The sequence below is a fragment of the Lithobates pipiens genome, unplaced genomic scaffold (assembly GCF_037356315.1).
Source record: "Lithobates pipiens isolate NorthernLeopardFrog02 unplaced genomic scaffold, aLitPip1_a1.2 Scaffold_27, whole genome shotgun sequence".
Classification (NCBI taxonomy): Eukaryota; Metazoa; Chordata; class Amphibia; order Anura; family Ranidae; genus Lithobates; species Lithobates pipiens.
Window position 1 is genome coordinate 147,585,053 of NW_027507788.1, and position 24,379 is coordinate 147,609,431.

Genomic DNA, 24,379 nt, shown 5'->3' on the forward strand with positions numbered 1-24,379 from the left:
AGTGTAAAAGTCTGACCATTCCAGCTGAGTATTGTACAGAGAGCTGAGTACTGGGCTGAGGTGCCATGTGCTGGGATTAGTAGTGCTGGGCTGAGGTGCCATGTGCTGGGATTAGTAGTGCTGGGCTGAGGTGCCATGTGCTGGGATTAGTAGTGCATGCCTCAACATGCTTTATTTATTTTTTCATTTTAGGGAACTCACCAGATTTTCAGCGCTGCCCAATTAACTATGTGCATAAGAGCGCCACATTTGTGGGCAGTGAAGTCCATCTGTGCATTCAGCCCTCATAGCTATACTGTATACACCTTATTGCCCAGAGCAATTTCTACATCTATGTTATAGGCCTACTGATATAGGGATAACATAGAATATATATATATATATATATATATATATATATATTAATACAGTGAGGGAAAAGTATTTGCTCCCCTGCTGATTTCGTATGTTGGCCCGCTGACAAAGAAATGATCAGTCTATAATTTGAATGGTAGGTTTATTTTAACAGTGAGAGACAGACTAACAACAAAAATATCCAGAAAACCACATTTCAAAAAATGTATAAATTGATTTGCAGTTTAATGAGTGAAATAAGTATTTGACCCCTTCCCAAAGCACAACTTAGTACTTGGTGGCAAAACCCTTGTTGGCAATCAGAGGTCAGACATTTCTTGTAGTTGGCCACCAGGTTGGCACACATCTCAGGAAGGATTTTGTCCCACTCCTTTTTGCAGATCCTCTCCAAGTCATTAAGGTTTCAAAGCCGACATTTTGTAACTCAAACCTTCAGCTCCCTCCATATATTTTCTATGGGATTAAGGTCTGAAGGCTGGCTAGGCCAGTGGTCATTAACTCCTGCCCTCAGGGCCCACTAACAGACCAGGTTTTATGTATTACCTTGGGGAGATGCAGACTAGAATACTGCAATCACTGAGCAGCAAATGATATCACCTGTGATGTATTTCAGTTATCTTGCAAACCTGGCCTGTTAGTGGGTCCTGAGGACAGGGTTGATGGCCACTGGGCTAGGCCACTCCAGAACCCTAATGTGCTTCTGTGATAGCAGCCCAGTTTAAGTAATATGGCTGAACTTGAATAAGATTGAGACTGTAACAAAATGGTTGTTTCAGATTAAATGTTTTTTAACTTGCAAGGATTAGAGAACTTCAAATATCACCTTCATCAAACCCCCCCCCCCCTCCCCTCCTTCTTTTCCTGTAAATGCAGTGAATAGCTGTTTGCCAGACAGGTAAGAGGAAGTTAGCTGCTCACTGTAATTGTGAACCTTAGTGGGGACCTTTTGGATATCAGAAGCTAGCAATATATTTAGTAAACCGCAAAATTCTATGTGCAAAACAAAACTAGCTTCATTTAAGTTGCCCAGAAACAAATACATAAAGAGTTCTAAATATGTAATTGTGATGCAAAAGATGGTATATATATATATATATGTTGTAAATGCCCCTAAAGGGTCACTTGGTCTTTTGGACACGAGTCCTCCTTAGTCTTTTTTGCTAGTTTGTATTCCTGAAGAAGTCTGTTGTCCCAGAATTATTCCTGGTATTCCAAGAATATTTAGCAGTTTTCTGCTACACTTCTTGAGCTACTCCTTTGTTGCCTTGGCCATGTGTTTTGGGTCATTGTCATGTTGGAATACCCATCCACGATCCATTTTCAATGCCCTGGCTGAGGGAAGGAGGTTCTCAAGATTTGACAGTACACGTTCATCATCCCTTTGATGAGGTGAAGTTGTCTTGTCTCCTTAGCAGAAAAACACCCCAAAGCATAATGTTACCACCTCCATGTATGACGGTGGGGATGGTGTTCTTGGGGTCAAAGGCAGCATTCCTGCTCCTACAAACACAGTGAGTTGAGTTGATGCCAAAGAGCTTGGTTTTGGTCTCATCTGACCACAACACTTTTACAAAGTTTGCCTCGGAATCATTCAGATGTTCATTAGCAAAATTTAGACAGGCCTGTACATATGCTTTCTTGAGCAGGGAGAGCTTGCAGGCAATGGAAGACTTCCAGTCCTTCACGGCGTAGTGTGTTACCAATTGTTTTCTTGGTGACTATGGTCCTAGCTGCCTTGAGATTATTGACAAGATTCTCCTGTGTACTTCTGGGATGATTCCTCACCGTTCTCATGATCATTGAAACTCCACGAGGTGAGCTCTTGCATGGAGCCCCAGACCGAGGGAGATCGAAAGTTATTTTGTGTTTCTTCCATTTGCGAATATTCGCATCAACTGTTGTCACCCTCTCACCAAGCTGCTTGACGATGGTCTTGTATCCCATTCCAGCCTTGTGTATGTCTACAATTTTGTCCCTGACATCCTTGGACAGATCTTTGTTCTTGGCCATGATGGAGAGATTGGAATCTGATTGATTGCTTCTGTGGACAGGTGTCTTTTATACAGGTAACAAGCTGAGATTGGGAGCTCTCCCTTTAAGAGAGTGCTCCTAACTAGGGCCATCTTAATAGCATCATGGACCCCTGGACAAAGTAATGCTCTGGGGCCCCTACAATGGAGACAGCGCAGGTAAACAGACATCAAGTAGGTAGGAGGCAGATAAGCAGAGCTTCCCTTTTTGGGTGGAGCTCCTCTTTAACTGCATGAACAATCATTCTGTATAACAAAGAAACAGTGGGGAAATATTACATACATAAAGTAACAAAGCTGTCCTGTCCATATAATATATCTGCTAGAATGATGCTCAGGACAGATGTAACAAGTATAGACACAGCCGCCAATAAAAATCATGAGGCACCATCCACACCAGGTTTCCCCCTACCATTGTTATCCTGTTACTACCTCCACCACACCCCCTGGATTCTCAACCACAAATAAATAACTCCCCAGCACTCTGACCCCTCTACACCCTAGATATCCCCCCCCCAGCTCTGTGGCCCATCTATACCCCAGATATCCCCCCAGCACTCTGACCCCTCTACACCCCAGATATCCCCCCAGCACTCTGACCCCTTTACACCCCAGATATCCCCCCAGCACTCTGACCCCTTTACACCCCAGATATCCCCCCCCGGCACTCTGATCCCTCTCTGCACCCTAGATATTCCCCCAGCACTCTGATCCCTCTCTGCACCCCAGATATTCACCCAGCACTCTGATCCCTCTCTGCACCCCAGATATTCACCCAGCACTCTGATCCCTCTTTGCACCCCACATATCCCCCCAGCACTCTGACCCCTCTACCCCCCAGATATCCCCCCCAGCACTCTGATCCCTCTCTGCACCCCACATATCCCACAGCACTCTGATCCCTCTATACCCTAGCTTTTCCCCCAGCACTGTTACCACATAGCATAAGATACCCCTTGTATTGTGACGTAACTACATCCCTGATACCCTCTACACTGTGGCCTCTCTACATCCCTGTTGCCTCTAGCACTATAGCCACTCAAGATACCCCAAGCAATGCTATGCCCTATACACCCCAGATCCCCCCTCAGTATTGTTCCCCCCCATACACCCTTGATGTCCTCCAGCACAATTATTCTACCATTGTAGTACCCCCTTTTCCAGTAGAGATAAAGTGCATGTGAACTTTTGGCCCTGTGCCCACCTCCAATATTGGGACAAGGACACACCTATACCAATCAAGTCATGCAGGCCGAAGGAGGGGTGGAGGAGGTAACATCCCTCTGGGCATGCCAAACCCTTTGGTGCAAACAGTGCTGGACAGCCATGACTGCCATGACACCATCCACAATGCCACTTCCGCAGGCGGGCTCTCAGTGCTGTCGACTCAGCAGCTCCTACTCCAGCTCCTACCTCTGAATCCCGAGCATTCAAGCTGCATGGGGTGGGGTCAGAGCATCACTAGCGCTCCGGCACCACCCCTCCCTGCTGGCTGTGAAATAGGTATTGTTCTGCACAGCGCACTGCTGCCAGCCTGTCTCCCCTCTGTATCCATAACGCTCAGTGCCATCAGGGGGCACTCAATTTCCGAGAAGTGTGGGCTCAGGGAGCAGCTTCTTTGGGGAAAGCGCACTTGAAATTGCACTTGAAATGGAAATGCAGTCGCTGTAGATCCAAGGGGGACATGCAAGGAAAATAAAAAACAGCATTTTAGCTTGCACATGATTGGATGATAAAATCAGCAGAGCTTCCCCTCATTTCAGATCTACCCCTCAGATTTACAGCGACTGCACTTCCAAGTGCACTTTCAGTGCAATTTCAAGCCGTTTGCACTTGTAGTGCAAAGTAGATTTGCCTTTCGTAAATAATCCCCAATGGGTTCACTGTACTCCAATGGCCTCCACAGTCACCAGATCTCAATCTAATAAAGCACCTTTGGGATGTGGTGGAACTGGAGATTCGTATCATAGCTGTGCAGCTGACAAATCTGCAGCAGCTGCATGATGCTATCATGTCAATATGGACCAAAATCTCTGAGGAATGTTTCCAATACCTTGTTGAATCTATGCTACAAAGATTTAAGGCAGTTCTGAAGGCAAAAAGGGGTCTAACACGTTAATAGTAAGGTATACCTAATAAAGTGGCCATTGTGTGTGTGTGTGTATATATACAGTATCTCACAAAAGTGAGTACGGCTCCCACACTTTACTACAATGTAAAGTAATGAGTGTACAGCTTGTAGAACAGTGTACATTTGCTGTCCCCTAAAAAATACCAAGTTAAAATGTCCAAATTGGGCCCAAAGTGTCAATATTTTGTGTGGGTCACCATTATTTTCCAGCACTGCCTTAACCCTCTTGGGCATGGAGTTCACCAGAGCTTCATATGTTGCCACTGGAGTTCTCTTCCACTCCTCCATGACGACATCATGGAACTGGTGGATGTTAGAGACCTTGCACTCCTCCACCTTCCATTTGAGGATGCCCCACAGATGATCAAAAGGGTTTAGGATTGGAGACATGCTTGGCCAGTCCATCACCTTTACCTTCAGCTTTCTTTAGCAAGGCAGTGGTCATCTTGGAGGTGTGTTTGGGGTGGTTAAGTTGGAATACTGCCCTACAGCCCAGTCTCCAATGGGAGGGGATCAGATCAATTTGATGCAGTTTTTGTCTTGTGGTCTGAGCACTGACAAGCTGACCCCTCCACCCCTTCATCCTCTTCATCAATGCTCCTACGTCTATTCCCCAAAGACAACTTCTGCATATGACACTGAGCATATGCACTCAACTTCTTTGGTTGACCATGGCAAGGCCTGTTCTGAGTGGAACCTGTCGCTGTATGGTCTTGGCCACTGCGCTGCAGCTCAGTTTCTGGATCTTGGCAATCTTCTTATAGCCTAGGCCATTTTTATGTAGAGCAACAATTCTTTTTATCAGATCCTTAGAAAGCTCTATGCCATGAGACGTCACGTTGAACTTTCAGTGACCAGCATGAGAGTGAAAGCGATAACACTAAATTTAACACACCTGCTCCCCATTCACACCTGAGACCTTGCAACACTAACAAGTCACATGACACCAGGGAATTAAAATTACTAATTGGGCCCAATGTGGACTTTTTCACTTATGGGTGTACTCACTTTTGTTGCCAGTGGTTTAGACATTAATGGCTGTGTGTTGAGTTATTTTGAGGGGACAGCAAGTTTACACTGTTGTCAGAAACCATGAATCAGACCAAGACAGAAGTACAGTTAAATCACACTAGTTTATTAATAAAAGTATATAGAACAAACTTAGTCAAAACATAGCCAAAGTTCGGTAACCCGGAACGGATAGTCAGACAAGCCAGAAAGTCAGGAAGCCAGGAATCAGCCTAGTAGCACAGCAAGCAGGATCTGGAGCCAGAAGGAATGTTAGCCATCATGTCTTTAATAGGAGTGCAGGAGAAAGTCTCTGTGATGTTGACCAAGGCGAAGGCAGAGATCATCTGGGCTGGACGGCTTAAGTAAGCAGGACTGATGAGCAGGATATTATCAACAAGTGAGTCACTGTGCAGAGATAGGAGCTGTCATATAGCCAACAGCTGAGTGACCAGCTCAGAGAAGGAAGGGCTAAGCCCAGCCCTCACATACACAAGCTGCACACTCACTACTTTACATTATAGCAAAGTGTAATTTCTTCAGTGTTGTCACAGATATAATAAAATATTTACAAAAATGTGAAGGTTGTACTCACTTTTCTGAGATACTGTGTGTGTGTGTGTGTGTGTATATAATATATATATATATATATATATATATATATATATATATATATATATATATATATATATATATATATATATATATATATATTTTTTTTTTTTGGGGGGGGGGGGGGGGGGGGTCAAAGCTTATTTAGAAAATATTGTCATACAAGAAAACTATGTATTTTCTATGCAAACTGTCAGCAAAACAATGTAAAAAAATGAAACAATTTTTTTTTTTGGCCTCATTCATACTAGTGACCCCATTGATGAGTTTTTTTACAACCCTCCCCCCAACCACAACCCCCCTTTAGCTGCAGAGGGTGTACACATGCCATGGCTGCATCAGGAATTATACCATCTGTCACTTTTGCCAGGCGTAATGCCCACCGAATGCAACCCATTCAGGTGAATGGGGCTGCTCTGCAAGCAACCCCATCCATGTGAATGCATGTGCTTGGGGTGCTGTAGTGCAGAGTTCAAAGGGTTAAAGCAGGCGGTGGGGAGTTTATACCTCTCACCTGTCAAATGCACTCCAAAGAGTGATCTAAATGTGGATTGCTCTTCAGAAGGCAAAGCCCTTAGACCTTTTTCACAAAGGTGGTAAAAACAGGTGATTGAGCTGCAGTTTAAAAACTTCCCAGCCACCCTTCTAAAGTGTACAACACAGCCAGAGGAGGCTATTCACATCACAGGTCAATAGGTCAAATGTTAGGTCAATTTCAACAAAGCATACCAAGCTGACAGGTGCCACCACCTGTCCAACTCAGCCATTCAAGTCAAAAGGGCAGTGCCACAGCCGCGGGACAAACACTTGGCTTGCAGTTGCAGCGCATTAGCCCTGATATAAATTGTTCAGTTAAAACAAAAGAACACCTCACTCCGAAATGCCACATATCGCTTTTCATGTCGTTTAAAATATAAAATCAACAGAAAAATAATAGCTAAAGGAAGAAGTTAATGGGGTGTTCCAGCGGAATTTTTTTTTTTATAAAAGTCAGCAGCTACAAACACTGTAGCTGCTGACTTTTAATAAGGACACTTGTCCAGGGCGTCTGCGATGTCGGCCCCGCCAAGGCCGATACGTCCCATGTATTGTGTCCCCGCGCCACCATCCTCACTAAGGGAAACAGGCAGTGGAGCCTTGCGGCTTCACTGCCCGTTTCCTACTGCACATGCGCGAGTCGTGTGGCGTTTTGTGAATGGAGTGCGCTGTGTTCTGGGACACACACATTTCTCAGGACACAGCACGCTCCATTCCTCAGAAGACAACGCGAGGAGGAGAGAAGACTGATGATCACTGCGGAGTGGGAAGAGGCAGATTAGGAAGACTGCCTAGCAACAGGGGTTTCTGGTAAGTTATTTTTTATTTTTTTTCAAATGGTTGTTTTTAAATTTTTTAAATAATATTAATGCTATTTTTTTTTTTTAAGGTGGCTATCATGTACCTGGTAGAAGAGCCTGAATGGATGAGCAAGGCCTCCCTTACCACTCTGACTCAGGGCCCCTGATAGAGTAAACAGAATGCGGCGGAGTGCAGAGTCGCACGAGCACCAGGAAGTCTCTGGTGGCAGCTGAGCGGCTGGTCCTGATAGAGCTGGTGAAGACACAGGGAGACTTCAGCAGAATACCAACAGGTGGCAGCAGGTGCAGATGACGGCAGCAAGTAGCAAGGTCAGGCAGACAGGGTCATACATGGCAGGCCAAATCAAATTCAGGCAGGATCGTAGTCAGGGACAAGCCAGGTCAAGCCGGATAAGTGGAGCAGGTTCCAAGGAGAAGACAGAAGATTGGTCAAAGGTCAAGCCGAGGTCGGTACAGGCAGAGTTCAAGGGGTGGTCAATACGACCAGGGTAGGTAACAGGAATCAGGACACAGCTTAACCGGACACAGGATACTCAGAAGCTGAAGACAAAGCAGCACCGGGCAAAGCACTGGCTGAACTTAAATAGCTTCACTTGGAGCCAGCATGGGTGCGCGCAAGCGCCGTCACGCACGAAGATGCGCGACAGCTTCTGTTTGTACTCTTGTTTGAGCATGCACACATCTATGCGCCATTGCCTGGTTCCTGTGCGCAACAGGAATGTGCGTTCTTCTGTGCCTCAGGAGTCTTCTGGAGGGACGAGACTGTCTGCTGGTGGGTGCATCCTGACAGTGGCCCTCCACTTTAAATAGAGCTGATCTTGGTTACCTAAGGGTTAACTGGGGGTCAAAAAGGAAGAAGTTTAGTTACATTTTTTTTATGCTTGTAAGGTTAGTTCTCATGTGCAAATTGGAGATAGGTTCTGGTGTTCTCCAAACTCATCTCTAGCCAAACTCTGAACTTTTTGTGCTGGGTCACTCCTGACCTACAGCCTGGACCTTTGTTTAGTTCGGCTAGAGATGAAATACCAACCAAATCGTCCTCTCTGTTCCTCCCAAGACCTACTGCTCTCTAGCTTCCTCATCACCTCCTCCCATATCCGCCTCCAGGACTTCTCCCGAGCCTCTACCATTCTTCCTGTATTCAATTGTTTTGTAACTGTAATGTCTGCTCTAACGATGTAAAGTGCTGTGCAAACTGTTGATGCTATATATAAATCCTGTATAATAATAATAATATTCTAATACTGCAAATCAAAGGACATCTTTGTATAGATCTACGGGTGAATGAATGAGTGTAAATATATGATGTAACAATATAATACAAAGCAAGTTCCAACTGTCAGAATGATAGTGGGGTCTCTCCAGTAGTAGTGGCTGCACAGCTGTAGCAGGAGAACAGGTACGCCCAAATAACGTCACTGACATTTTCTAGGTTGTACTTTGTATTCCCAAAGTCCCCAGCTGATTAAAGAAGAATTTCAGATATGCCATTTTATACCTGGACTTCAGCTTTAGGGTTTGCAGCTATCTGTGGGCAGTTCTTGGACCAATAGTGATTACTAATGTGGTTCCATATACCCTACCATATTCCCAGTGAAGTGACTGGTCTCAGGTAATACACAGATAGAGAATAAATCCACCTACATAAATTGTACCTATTTATCTGCAGCCCTCTCTCTAATCTGAGACCTGAGTAGAGAGAATGGACCCTCATCCCTACACAGTCTCATTAGAAAGCATGCACAACTCAGGCTGTTAATCACCTTCTGCGTGCTAGAGTGGGGGGGGGGGGGGGGGTTTCCATCTCCTGGTATTTCTTGGTGTTAGGATAAATAATCAGAAATAACTCGTGCAGATAGCAGATGGAGGAAAGAAAAAAACAGAAATGACACTAAGTGCTTTGGATTGAGGCAAGTACACAGTATAGAAGAATATACTTTATTCATGTTTCATTTCAAAGGTAAACATTCTATTCAGATGACTGACAGATGGTTCTTGCTTTGGGCTACTGGGCATCAACAATCCAATTTATAAAGTCAATGTGCACAAATCAGAAGAGAAGTGTAAAGGCTGACCGCAGGGTAAGCCTGTATTTGTAGGAGGAGTCAGGCTGCATAAAGCCTGCCCTCCTCTGCCTCCTTCTCGTTGGACGTCAGGTCTCGTGTGGCTGACGTCACTTCCGGCGGGGCGGAGGAGGATGTGATTCTGTTGCTCTGGCGCACATGGACGGGGGTGGTTGTGGCCCCCGCCGGCTCCGTTTATAGGCATCTGTAGGTGGGGGGAGTTCTCCCGCCGGCAGCTGCTGTCTGCACGGGGGAGCCTTCCTCCTGCCTACAACCATGCAAACGACGCTGCGGTGGTGCGTTTGCTACTACAGTGCCGATTCTCCTGGCAGGGGGAGGGGGAGGTTTTCGGCCGCGCCGGCTCCCCCTCCCCCCCCTCACATATGCAGTGCACCTGCCCGCCCCTCCTCCCGTTGTTCACGCCGGGGGGAGGGGGGTGTTTGGCCGCCGTCCGCTCCTCTCCTCGGGCTGTTTCCGGCTCCAGAGGGTGCTGCCCGCCCCTCCTCCCGGTGTTCATGCCGGGGGGAGGGGGGGGTGTTTGGCCGCCGTCCGCTCCTCTCCTCGGGCTGTTTCCGGCTCCAGAGGGTGCTGCCCGTCCACTCCTCCCGGTGTTCACGCCGGGGGAGGGGGGTGTTCGGCCGCCCGTCTGTTTCTCTCCTCGGGTTGATCCGGCGCCTTGAGGGGACTGCCCGCTCCTCCCGGTGTTCACGCCGGGGGGAGGGAGTGTTGGCTGCCCGTCCGCTCCTATTAAAAAATAAAAAATTTATTTTTCTGCAAGTGCTGTCCACTGGGGGGTTTGCACTCGCCGATTCTCCTGGCGGGGGGAGGGGGAGGCATTCGGCCGTGCCGCCTCCCCCCCCCCTCACATACGCAGTGCTCCCGCTGTCTCTCCTGGGGGGGAGGGGGAGGTGATCAGCCACCTCTCCCGGGGCAGATCCGGTTGCAGGGGTGGGGGGTCCCTTCCTTGTACCAAAATGTCATATGGTTTTTTTTTTTATCCTGAAAGAACTTGTCTGGACAGTAATATGGGAGAGACTCCAGAGTGTTGGGGAAAAAAAAAAAAAAGCTGCAATTTGCAGATATACACTCACTGGACACAAAAAAAAAAAAAAAAAAGAGGCTGCATATAAAGATTCTTTATGCAACAGAACCTAAAAGTCTGAAGTTTCCAGAATACTATAGGTATACTTAAGGCACCTTTCTAAAACCTAGCCTTAGGAGGAACTCCTCCCCCATGTGTTTTTTCTCTCCTTTTTTGTCGGTGTTATACAGTTCACATTTTCGTTAACCCATCAATTGCTAATGTCATTGGGAGCTGGCTGTCTCTGGGTCAAGCAGTCATCCCCATGATGATGGGCAACCAGGGTATATACATGTATGTTGTGGTCCTTTAGATTGCCCAACCCCCGCCTGAGCTCCTCGTGGCGTGCCCAACCCCCGCCTGATCTCCACGTGGCGTGCCCAACCCCCTCCTGAGCTCCACGTGGCGTGCCCAACCCCCGTCTGAGCTCCACGTGGCGTGCCCAACCCCCGCCTGAGCTCCACGTGGCGTGCCCCCGCCTGAGCTCCACGTGGCGTGCCCCCGCCTGAGCTCCACGTGGCGTGCCCCCGCCTGAGCTCCACGTGGCGTGCCCCCGCCTGAGCTCCACGTGGCCTGCCCCCGCCTGAGCTCCACGTGGCCTGCCCCCGCCTGAGCTCCACGTGGCCTGCCCCCGCCTGAGCTCCACGTTCACGTGCTATTCACGGTTTTCTCGTGCAGTTTTACGTTCTGGTGCATTTTATGGTTTTCCCATGCGATTCGGTCCCATGCGTTTCCGGTCTCAGGCCATTCACGTTCTCTTAGCGGTCGCGTTCTCAAAGCATTCGCGTTTTCATGCATTTGCATCTTCTTGCAGTTGCGTTTTTCATGCATTTGCGTTTTCATGCATTTGCATCTTCTTGCAGTTGCGTTTTTCATGCATTTGCTTCTTCTTGCAGTTGCGTTTTCATGCATTTGCGTTTTCATGCAGTTGCATCTTCTTGCAGTTGCGTTTTTCATGCATTTGCGTTTTCATGCATTTGGTTCTTCTTGCAGTTGCGTTTTCATGCAGTTGCATCTTCTTGCAGTTGCGTTTTTCATGCATTTGCGTTTTCATGCATTTGCATCTTCTTGCAGTTGCGTTTTTCATGCATTTGCGTTTTCATGCATTTGCTTCTTCTTGCAGTTGCGTTTTCATGCATTTGCGTTTTCATGCAGTTGCATCTTCTTGCAGTTGCGTTTCTTGCAGTTGCGTTTTCTCGAGCAGTTGCGTTTCTCGGGCAGTTGCGTTTCTCAGGCAGTTGCGTTTCTCTTGCAGTTGCTTTTTCTTGCAGTTGCGTTTCTCAGGCAGTTGCGTTTCTCAGGCAGTTGCGTTTTCATGCAGTTGCAGCTTCTTGCAGTTGTGTCTTTCATGCATTTGCATCTTCTTGCAGTTGTGTTTTTCATGCATTTGCGTCTTCTTGCAGTTGTGTTTCTCAAGCAGTTGCGTTTCTCAAGCAGTTGCGTTTCTCAGGCAGTTGCATCTTCAGGCATTTGCGTTTCTCGCATTTGCGTTTCTCGCATTTGCGTTTCTCGCATTTGCGCTTTGTTTCGATTACGTTTTCATGCAGTTATGTTCTCGTTCGTTTACATTCTCATGCAGTTATGTTCTCGTTTCGTTTTCCGTTCTCATTCGATTTGACGTTCTCATGCTTGTTGGTTTCAAGCATGTTGCTTACTGTTCTTACGCAATTTTGTTTTTCATGCGTTTTGGGGTCTCTCATGTGATTTACTTTTCTCATGAAGTTGTTGTTTCTCATACAATTGATGGTTTTCCATGCAATTTTACGGTTTCTCATGCATTTGCGTTTCTCGTGCGTTTCGCAGGCAGTTGGCGGTTTTTAAACGACGTACAGTTCTTACGCATTTATGGTTCTCATGAATTTATGGTTCTCAGGCATGTTAAATTTCTCAGGCAATTTACGTATTAGATGTTATTTACGTGTCTCACGCAACTTCTTGCGTTTCCCATGTTTCTGACGTTTCCCCATGTTTTATAGCGTTTTCTGACGTTTCCCGTGGTTCTGACGTATTCCCATGGTACAGTTGACGGTTCATGCAACTACGGTTTCTCATGCATTTTTATGGTTTCTCTCGCTTTTCAGGTTTTCTCTCACTTTCCAGGTTTTCTCTCACTTTCCAGGTTTCTCTATCGCTTTCCAGTTTTCTCGATCGCGTTCCAGCATTATGCGTTTTGTGTTTCATGCTTTTTGGCATTTCATGTTTTGCGTTCTCATGCACTCATGTCCTCGTTTCTTTTACGTTCTCATGCACTCATGTCCTCGTTTCGTTTTACGTTCTCATGCACTCATGTCCTCGTTTCATTTTAACATTCTCATACACTCATGTTCTCGTTTCGTTTACGTTCTCATGCAATCATGTTCTCGTTTTCGTTTGCGTTCTCATGCATTTTATGTTCTCGTTTCGTTTTACGTTCTCATGCGATTATGTTCTCATTCGATTTGACGTTCTCATGCTTTGTTTTCACGCACGGTTCTCACTCGTTTTACGGTTTTACATGCAATTGCCGTTTTCTCATGCAATTCAGTTTATGCAATTCACGGTTTCCGTGCAGTTGGTGTTTCTTGAAGTTACGGTTCTTACGCAATTTTGTTTTTTCATGTGATTTAGGTCTCTCATGTGATTTACATATGAAGTTGGTGTTTCTCATACATTTGATGGTTTTCCATGCAATTTTACAGTTTCTCATACAATTGCGTTCTCGTGTGTTTTGCTGGCAGTTGACAGTTTTCAAACGACTTACAGTTCTTGCGCTTTTATGGTTCTCATAAATTTATGGTTATCAAGGTTTTTACGTTTCTCATACAATTCACGGATCGGATGTAATGTTCGTGGCTGTTATTTACGTGATGCAACTTCTTGTGTTTCCCTTGTTTCTGACGTTTCCCCATGTTTTTCTAGCATTTTCTGACGTATTTCCATGGTTTTGACGTATTCACATGTTTCCTTACGGGTTGTCCGGTGTTTCCTTCCGTATTTCCCATGTGCCGCACGTTTCATGTCTTATGCCTTTCATGTCATTACCCTTGTGTAATTTCATGATTCTCAGGCTTTTTTACGTTCCTCATGCTTGTTAGTGTCGGAGGTATTGTACGTGTCTGATGCTATTTACGTGTCTCATGCATCTTCTCGCGTTTCCCATGTTTCTTTTGTTTCTCGTGTTTTCTTGCCTTTTCTCGTGTTCTTACATATTCCTATATGCTGCACGTTTTGTGTCTTATGCTTTTCTTTTCTCTTGTGTACCCCCCAGGGTTTTCTTTTGTGTTTTTCATCAATTTGTGCAACCTGCATTTCCTAAGCAGGTCGTGTTTTCTAGCAGCCGCGGTTGTTAAGCCGCTCACGGTGATCAGTTCATGCTTCTCATGTTTTCGTTCAGTCACGTTTCCTTATCGCAGGTTTCGTTCTTGTCGCAGGTATTTTTTGTTTGATCACGATTCTCTCGCTAGTTGTGTTCCTGATCAGTTGGGTGCCATTCCTCACTATTTATTTTAATTTCCTATCTGCGTCTCCGGCCAGGAGTTGTCCTGGGGTATGGAAAGTTTGGTTAGTCAGTTTTTCACTGATCCACAGTTTCTACTGGCTCAGGGGCTTTCGTGGATCACGGGGCCCGGGCCAGTATCTGTAGGCTCGGGTCTCAGAAGCAGGTTCCAGTGACGCACTTTCTTGTCAGTTTCAGTTGTGGTAGATTGGTTTTCCATTTGGTTGGCACTGCAGCCTCGATCATTGGGTTTTGTTTTAAATTCCAGGAAGGCCCATGACACTGCTTGGCATGTTTCCAGGTTAGGTTTTCAGTCCTGATGGTGAAACGTCTAGTTCCTTTTGCTTTTCTGTTTTGTTTTAGTTTCCTTTTTTGCCTCCTCCAGCTTGTATCAGCCTTCAGCACTTTCTGGGCGTATCCAGTTAAGTCCCAGCATTGCATGCTGAATGATCTGTCAGGTTGTTTTATTTTCGGCTTTTCCGTTTGAAGCCATCCAGGTCTCCAGCGGTGGGGACTCCCTGCTGTGCTTAGCTGACTTTCCATTGTGGGTTTCATTTTATGACATTCATGTACTCTCAGGTTTATCTTGCGTTGGTCGCTGGGTTGGGCTCAAGGGGGTGCTATAGCTGGCCTTGTGGTTCCTGAAGCCAGGGGAGGGGCTACTGCCTTTCTTAGCGTTTCCTTCTCTGCGGCAAAGGCATAACTCATTTGCCACCACTCCAGGTTAGACGTTATTCACTGGGTCATCTGGTTGTTGAGCTTTCTTCCTACTGTGTTATTTTTTGCCCCCTTTTAGGCATACTGACCACGTGACCTTTGGCACACTTCAGGTCTTTGTTTCCTTGTTGCTCTTTGTTCCTTTCCTCACCATCCACAGAGTGACTCTGAGTACAAGTGTAAAGGCTGACCGCAGGGTAAGCCTGTATTTGTAGGAGGAGTCAGGCTGCATAAAGCCTGCCCTCCTCTGCCTCCTTCTCGTTGGACGTCAGGTCTCGTGTCCCACCCACCCATTCCCTTTTTCTTTTAAATTTCATTCTTTACAATTCATACTTGGGTATGCCCCCTTTTAGGCATACTGACCATGTGACCTTTGGCACACTTCAGGTCTTTGTTTCCTTGTTGCTCTTTGTTCCTTTCCTCACCATCCACAGAGTGACTCTGAGTACAAATGTAAAACTCTTCAGAAACCAAATGACTTATGAGCTGTTAGAACTGGTTGCATCCCATATGGTCAGACTGTGGCAATGGTGTCATCTGTGCCACTTTTGGCCAGCTATAGAAGTTGATTGCTGTCTTAGCCCTTGTACACACAGTCGGACAATCCGACAGTGTGTGGGCTCCATCGGACTGTTTCCATCGGAGTAACCGACGGACCAAGTTTTCCAGCTGGGCTATAACATTTTCCGACAACATGATCTGATCAGACTTTGTCCGATCATGTGTAGAGAATTCCGATCGGACAAAGTACCACGCATGCTCAGATCAAATTCCTAGTCCAAAGCTGTTGGCTACTAGCCTGAACGTAGTCCCATCCTAATGAAATAACGTCATCACGTTAAGTACGATCGGATTTTCTGACAACTTTGTCCGACTGTGTGTGTATGCAACAGTTTCGGACAAAATCTGTCGGACAAAATCCGACGGATTTGGTTGTCGGAATGTCCGACCGTGTGTATAACGGCTTAGACATTACTATATGCATTGATTATGCATTGATCATGCATTGTTTGCACATGGGAGACACCAGGTATATTTCAAAATGGAGAACTGTCCTGAAGATGGAGAGACAATGGCAACTATGCTAGAGTTTTATCTGTGAAATATAAAATGATGGTTTCTACGGGTTTGTTGATTCTACAGCTTTTTGCATTATTGAATAAATCTGTGTCAGATTATACTTCCGTGCAAAAGAATTAGACTTACTGGCAATAGTACAGAACTTAATTACACGTGTATGGACCGGATGAGTCAACACAGCAGAGAGCGCGGATATGATGGTCCTGCAACCTGTGCTTTGAGCTGTTCATCTACTGGGCACTGCTCTTCATTGGCATCCAGTGATGAGTACTGGCAGCTAACTCAGCACAGACCTCCTATAACAGGATCTCTAGCATTGTCATGGAATTCTGCTCTAGTTTGTGTGCATTTATTTAAGGATTTGGTCATGGGATATTTCACCCGCGCCTTGCTCTTTGCTGTAACGATTTTTCAACAGATAACATGCCGCAGGTAATTTACAATTGCTAATTATTATATTTCTTTCTAAAATGTTATGACTAGTTTAAATAGGTTAAACAGTTCAACCATTTCTATTTTTTAAATACATTGTTGGATGCTTTATGTCTGCTACGGATAAGTAGGACCAATAACCTTATTGTCCAAATGGTCACTTGTCAGTTAGGATACCTGTGACTGGTTTGTGGCTGGCTAAGAAGTGATTCAACATGACAAGTACTTTCTGTCCTAAAGACTGAAAATTGTTATCTACTTTGACATAACCCAGAGATATATCATTGCCATGTATAAAAGATTCAGCAGTTAGAATTATCTGCATGGTTCCATAGCAACTCCATTCTATTTAAACTTTCATTCTCCAACTGTCATTTCCACTGTAGATTTGGATCTAGAATGCTTGAAACCAACTCCAATTGTTCTCTCTTATACACTGTCATGTGTAAAGTTGTATCAGAATTTGTAGCAATTTATTTGGGTAGACTATACTCTTTATAAATAAAGTAAAGCACATTCTGAGCCCGTATTTTGGGTTATTATTGCAGTAGCAAATTTTGAGCAGTGTTTCCTCCAATTCCTTATTCCTCCACATTTACATCACTCACCCCCAACTCCTATCAATTGCCAGGAGTGAAAGACAATCTAGTAAGCTCAGGTTGGATCTCCAGTTGGAGCTTGTACTAAGCTGACTATCTTCCTGCCGCCATGGGGTTTATTTACTAAAGCTGGAGAGTGCAAAATCAGGCTCACTTCTGCACAGAAACCAATCAGCTTCTGGGTTTTATTGCCAAAGCTTAATTGAACAAGCTGAGGTTAGAAGCTGATTGGTTTCTATGCAGAAGTGAGCCTGATTTTTCACTCTCCAGCTTTAGTAAATAAACCCCAAAGTGACATTCCTGGGCCAGTCCCCAAGCACCAGCACTGTCAAAAGGGGTGCGTTACTTGCTCCTCCATAATATTAGGCAGTGGGTTATTTCTTTTCTCTTGTCAGTTGAACAAAGATATGGTGGAGCAAAGGCAATTTAAAGAGTACTGCTGAGGGAGGGGAATTTCGAGCAAATCAATACGTCCAGGTATGGAGAAGCATGTGAGCATTCCATGTGATAGTGCTGGTGCTTTCTAATTAGCTTGGCACTGTTACATAAGGGAGGGAGAACCATAACCTCTGTTAAAACTCCAACCCATATAACTCAGTTCTTACACAGTGCTGTCTTTCTTTGCTTCTGGTAAAATTGTGAGGGAGCAAAGGAAAATAAGTATGAGGAGCAGTGTGGGCCGGGCCACAGTAGGCATTTAGGTCGCGGGCAGCGTTTCCTCCGGGTGGCGGGTGGAGTCTCTTTCTCCTGGTGCTTCATGGCTGCTTCCCATGCGTTTTCTCCCTCCTCCTTCTCCTCCTCGTGGCTAATAGGATCACTTTTCCTCTCAGTCAGTCGGATGACAGGTCTCATGACCTGCTTCCTGATTGGCCGGGAGGAGAATGCCAGATGCTGAAATAAGGTAAAAGCTGCACATGGTGTGCATTGTTTTAAACAAGTTGGTCAAGTAGTGGACTTGCATTTTGAGAAATAGTAAAGCACAACTATTGTATAGCTCTGCAAAGCAGGAAACAAAGTCTCTGAACAGATAGAGCATATCTGGCTGCCCCTGCAAAGATACATATTTGCAAATTATACATATGATAGAAGGTTTTAAACCTATATTGATAATTAGTTACATAAAGCTCTCTTTTACATGTATGCATATAAAATGGCTATAGCTTAAAATTAAGTAAACAACCTATTAGTAGCTTATTATTTTTACTTTAGCAGCAATACTGAAGACATTGGGCAATACATTGGGTCCAATATAGAGATATCATGGGTGCCCAACCTTGATGGACTGATGCAAGGATATGCAAGGAATTTCAGGCCTGGGATCGGAGGTACTGTACTATGAATTAGTTACATGTGTATACTTGTACTGATGAGTGTTAGTTGATGCCTCATATTTGCCTTGCCTATTAGTCTTTACAACAGCAACAGGCATTGGAATGCAACCCAATGCAATTTTTTCCAGGGATGCTGGCAAAGGGGCAACTATTCTGAAACAGACACAGAAAGAATATTTCTAAAGCAGGTTATAAAACAGAAGGGGAAATTTGATTGATTTTTCTACGCAACAAAGGCAGGTCCTCTTATTAGTGTCGAACTGCCCTTGGTTTGATTCAAGCAGAGCCTGGCAAACTTTAAAGATGTCTCCCTCCTGGTTTCTGTTTTAAAAAAAAAAAAGAAAAAAGGACACACAGACCCCAACATTAGGACTTTTCCAAAATAAACTGTAAGTGCTTCAGTGACTTTCCACCACCTTTCATCTTATGTGCTTAGCTCTCCTTTTAACCTCTCTTAAAAGGTTAATCCACTCTTCCCCTATGCTGGGCCATGTAATATTGGACTCCTCTGTGCTCCTCCTCCTCCTCCTCCTCTTTTATGCCACTTGGTATCCTGACCCTCTATCTGTGATCTGGTGTATGGCCCTTTAAAATCGCTGTTTCATCCGTGTGGTGGCTCATGCAAAAACGAAGATCCTCATTGTGTAGTGTTTTAAAATCTAATTTATTATAAAACGTAGTAACTTACATTCAAGGTTAAAAACTTCCAGCTCCTAAAAACTGACAGCGGGGCTCCGAGACACTGCGAAGTAACAGAAGTGACGCAGGCACCGCGGAGCCCCGCTGTCAGTTTTTAGCAGCTAGATGTTTTTAACCTTGAATGTAAGTTACTACGTTTTATAATAAATTTGATTTTTAAATACTATACAATGAGGATCCCCTATTTTGCATGAGCCACCACATGAATGAAACTGCGATTTTAAAGGGCCATACACCCGATCACACATAGAGGGTCAGGATACCAAGTGGCATAAAGGAGGAGGAGGAGGAGGAGCACAGAGGAGTCCAATATTACATGGCCCAGCATAGGGGAAGAGTGGATCGACCTTGTAAGAGAGGTCAAAGGGAGAGCGGAGCACATAAGATGAAAGGTGGTGTGAAGTCACTGAAGCACTTGCAGTTTATTTTGGAAGAGTCCTCCGTGGATTCACTAATGAACTGTATCACATGATTTTTATTTTAAGGACAGTTCGGGAGTTGTAATCTTTTACGTTGTTCACTGTGAGTTGGAGTCACTTTTATTCACTGGATGGAGCATAATATATAAATTTATAAATTTTGATTTTTTGGTGGATTTTTAGAAGATTCTTTTCACATTTTGCTAGAGATGATGAGAAATGTATGCCTCCTTGTAAATCACTGCTTAAAAGTAGGATTGTTTTACGTAAACCGCAGAGAAGTTTTGATTTCCTGAAGTGCATCTCACAGGAGATAACAGTCTAGTTTTACAAAGAAATTCAATTTCGTTTATTGAAATATATGTAATCATAGCTAGATTCATTTTTATTTTAGTTTATAAGACTGAGCATGCCTACTTCTAAGATATGAAAATAAAGGTCAAGCCCAGACATATATGTCAACCAATCATGTCTAGGAGGGGTGGCTAATTTGAGGCTTGTATATTAACCACTTGCCGACCAGCGCACGACGATGTACTTCGACAGAATGGCACGGGCAGGCAAATGGGCGTACATGTACGTCCCTTTAAATTTGCAGCCCTGCCATCGGGAGCGCGCCGCCGGCGGCGCGCTCCCACGCTGGTCGGGACCCCCGTGAGTCCGGTCGCGGGACCCACGGACTCGATCGCCGCGATCGTCTCACGGAGCGGCCGAATGGAGAAGTGCCGTTGTAAACAACATTTCTCCATTCTGCCTAGCAACTAGTGACGCTGATCTCTGCTCCATGTGATTGGAGCAGAGATCAGTGTTCACTAAATGAAAGCCCAACCCCCCCACAGTTAGTAACACGCCCCTAGGAACACTTAACCCCTACACTGCCACCCACTGGTTAACCCCTTCACTGCCAGTGTCATTTACACAGGAATCACTGCATTTATATAGCAGTGATTACTGTATAAATGACAATGGTCCCAAAAATGTGTCAAAAATGTCCGATGGGTCCCCCACAATGTCGCAGTCACAATAAAAATCGCTGATCGCCGCCATTACTAGTAAAAAAAAAAATAATAAAAAATTATTAATAAAAATGCTATAAAACTATCCCTATTTTGTAAACGCTATAACTTTACCAAAAATATGTAGAAGAATACGTATCGGCCTAAACTGAGGGAAAAAAATGTTTTTTCATATATTTTTGGGGGATATTTATTATAACAAAAAGTAAAAAATAATGCGTTTTTTTCAAAATTGTCGCTCTATTTTTGTTTATAGCGCAAAAAATAAAAACCGCAGGGGTGATCAAATACCACCAAAAGAAAGCTCTATTTGTGGGAAAAAAAGGACGTCAATTTTGTTTGGGAGCCACGTCGCACGACCGCGCAATTGTTAGTTAAAGCGACGCAGTGCCGAATCGCAAAAAGTGGTCTGGTCTTTGACCAGCAAATTGGTCCGGTCTGAAAGTGGTTAATGATGTTTTTCAATTGCCAGTTAGGACAGGTCAGATATGCGCCGATCAGGCTGACCTTTATGTATGTTTATACTGATTAACATACAAGTTTAACCGCTTGCCGACCAGCCGCCACCATTGTACTATGGCAGGAAGGCACGATCCCACTAACCGACGTAGCTATACATCAACTCGCGGTATCAGGATAGCAGGGGCATGTGTCGCTGCACAGCGGGGGTCAGGGTTCCCAACCTCCAAACTGACAGTTTATCAAAGTCAGTGATTGTTATCCTTATAAATATCAGGGGCTGATCATTTCATGCTGTGCTGACTTTTTAAGTGTAAATGTTCAAATATTCACTGCAATAGTTTGCATTAGGAGTTCTGTAATTTCTCAGGTTGCCAGTAAAAAATGTGCTCTGTCAGTAAATTTCCCATGCTTTGTTAGTAAAAAATGCTGCGGGAGGTTGGCAACCCTGGTGGGGGTGCTGATGCTCGTGGCCAGTGGTCATCATGAGCAGGAGAGACAGAACAGGGATGAGTGTGTGTAAACACACACTTCCCTGTTCTGAGATGAGTGACAGATCGTGTGTTCCTATTAGCTAGGAACCACGATCCGTCACTTTCTCTGGGTCACTCCCCACTCCTTCAGTTAGAAACACACCCTAGGGAACACAGTTAACCCATTGATCGCTCCCTAGTGTTAACCCCTTCCCTGCCAATGACATTTATACAGTAATCAGTGCGTTTTTAAAGCACTGATCGCTGTATAAATGGCAATGAACAATAAAAAATGCAGCACTTCAAACAAATAAATGCCCCCCAGGCTCACCATAGGGGTGAATATGCAACTGGTGAATCATATAAATGTGCAAAAATACATTAAAAAGTGACAAGTGCATGCATAATGATAAATGAATTCATATAAACATAACGTGAACAAGTCTTTTAAAGTGTACATAATCATGTGATATAAACCAATGAAGGTAATAATAAGTCTCTTAGTAAATAAAAATAAAGTGCGTATAATCATGTGGTATGAACAAATAAAATGAGTCTCTAATGGGCGCAGAGGAACTTCCTAAATAAAAATAAATGGTCTATTTTAAAAAGCAGTGGGAGAGTATTCTTCTGATAACAGGGATGATAGAAAGTGACTTCAATACTCTGTATTCAGGGATAAACATCCAAGAAAGACACAACAGAGAGAGTAAATACTCTTACCCCCAAGCGTGGATGCACACACCAAAAATGTCCAATGTGTCCGCCATAATGTCGCAGTCCCGATAAAAATCACAGATCGCCGCCATTACTAGTAAAAAAAAAAAAAAAAAATGCTATACCCCCTATTTTGTAGACGCCATAACATTTGTGCAAACCAAGCAATATACACTTATTGCGTTTTTTTTTTTATACCAAAAATATGTAAAAGAATACATATCAACCTAAACTGAGAAAAAAATCGCTTTTTAAAAAAAAAATGGGGATATTTATTATACCAAAAAGTACAAAATATAGCGTTTTTTCTTTTTTTTGTTTATAGCGCAAAAAATAAAAACTGCAGAGGCTATCAAATACCACCAAGAGAAAGCTCCATTTGTGGGAAATAAAAGACGTCAGTTTTGTTTGGGTACAGCATTGCATGACTGCGCAATTGTCAGTTAAAGCAATTTAACGGGCCATTTTTTGCGTTTTGGTCGCAATACCAAAACACAAAAAATGGCCCGGTCATTCAGCAGCCAAATCTTCCAGGGCTGAAGTGGACAGGTGTGACAACGTTAATTAATTTGGAAAATAAACAAATAAATTATTGTTGTAGGCTTACCTGTAGGTAAACGTTACAAATTAGGGCATACAACCGCTTTAAGTGCTGATTTGCACTTAATTTGTGTTAAATTGCAACTCATGTCTACAGATTAGTGTTCGTAGATATACTTTACACCCAAGTTCATACACTGATGAGAAGATGTGATCACCTTTCTGTGTCCCTTGCACTTTGATAGCAGTCAGTGCAACCTATTTCTAATTACATTTTGTATAACATGACTGTACTGTATTTACGTATGTCTTTATTATTTTTCAGGACCTCCTGTAATTGTTGCAGTAGATATAGAAGTCACCAGCATTGACCATATATCTGAAGTAAACATGGTAATGTAAACTACTGAGGCCTGTGCATTATTAGAGTTGACTAGCCTGTGATGCACTACCCCTTACAGGTGTTGGGAGACAGATCACATATATTTCCAAAAACAGACAGATCTGGAGATGATTTAATGCCTGTGTGTCACACAGTGTGACTTGTATTTAGGTACTCTGCCACTAGCATATATTCCTCCTTATCAGTGGCGTCGCTAGGGGGTGGCTTTTGGGGCTATAGCCCCGAAACTGGGGCCCATAGCCCTGTGTCTCTGCAGGGGTCCCCAAGGGGAGGGGAGGCTCTCTGGGGACCCTGGTGTAAGTGGGGGGCTCTTTGGGGACCCTGATGCAACGGAGAGGCTCTCTGGGGACTCTGATTTTAAGGGAGAGGCTCTCTAGAGACCTAGCTTTAAGGGGGGATATTGGGGGGGGGGCTCTTTGGGGATATATACACACACATGTATATTACTGTATATACATGTGTATTCCCGCCCAAGTGTATGACTTTCTTTACTACGCTGCTATGGGCTCTAGCCCCAGATCATTTGTAGACCTAGCAACGCCCCTGCTCTTCATCATAGCCCCGAGTCTCTGCAGAGGGGAGGCTGCAAGTGGAGGGGAGGCTCTCTGGGGACCCTGATGTAAGTGGGGGGCTCTTTGGGGACCCTGATGCAAGGGGAAGGCTCTCTGGGGAGTCTGATTTTAAGGGAGAAGCTCTCTGGGGCCCTAATTTAAGGGGGAGGCTCTCTGGGGACCCTGATTTAAACAGGGCTTTCTGGGAACCCTGATGTAAGTGGGTTACTCTCTGGGGACCCTGATGTAAGGAGTAGGCTCTCCGGGGACCCTGATATCGGGGGGGGGGGGCTCTTTGGGGATATATACACATACACGTATATGACTGTATATACATGTGTGTGCCCGCCCAAGCGTATGACTTTCTTTACTACGCTGCTATGGGCTCTAGCCCCAGATCTTTTGTAGACCTAGCAACGCCCCTGCTCCTCATCATACCACTTATCATTTAAGAACAGTAGACTCATTAAGCAACCTATACCAATATTGGAGGTGTGTTTTTTAATAAGTGTGTTCTTCCATTTTAACAAAAAATCCATTCATTATAGACTAGAGTGTGCAGGCACATGTAACACATGTAATTTATTTCAATCATTGAACCCTAAAGACTTCATCTCAGGAGATCCATTGTGCTTCTCTTTTCAATAGAAAAAGTCATCAGTCTCCCCTGCTCCCCAACCTGCAAACGGTTTGTAAATCTGAAAATATCAGACAGACGGAATCTTCATTATAGCATTGTCTCACATGTTCAATCTGTTTCAAAATCCCACTGCTGCCTTGATTAATCTTTTGTGTTAGTGCATAAGGTTCTTTAGTAATAGTATTTGCTTT

At 44.5% G+C, this 24,379-nt stretch overlaps 1 protein-coding gene across 3 annotated transcripts in view; it reads left to right on the top strand.

Moving 5' to 3' along the window:
* The first annotated feature begins 16,144 nt into the window (after window positions 1-16,144).
* Window positions 16,145-24,379, top strand: part of GABRD (gamma-aminobutyric acid type A receptor subunit delta) — a 47,838-nt gene continuing 39,603 nt past the window's right edge. For 2 of the 3 annotated variants that reach the window (XM_077457650.1, XM_077457652.1), the window contains exons 1-3: window positions 16,145-16,341; window positions 18,150-18,265; window positions 22,920-22,987. In XM_077457650.1, the coding sequence (XP_077313776.1) occupies window positions 16,277-16,341; window positions 18,150-18,265; window positions 22,920-22,987 (249 nt within the window). In that variant the 5' untranslated portion in view covers window positions 16,145-16,276. The remainder of the gene's footprint in view (window positions 16,342-18,149; window positions 18,266-22,919; window positions 22,988-24,379) is intronic. The other variant, XM_077457651.1, reaches the window with a different exon arrangement.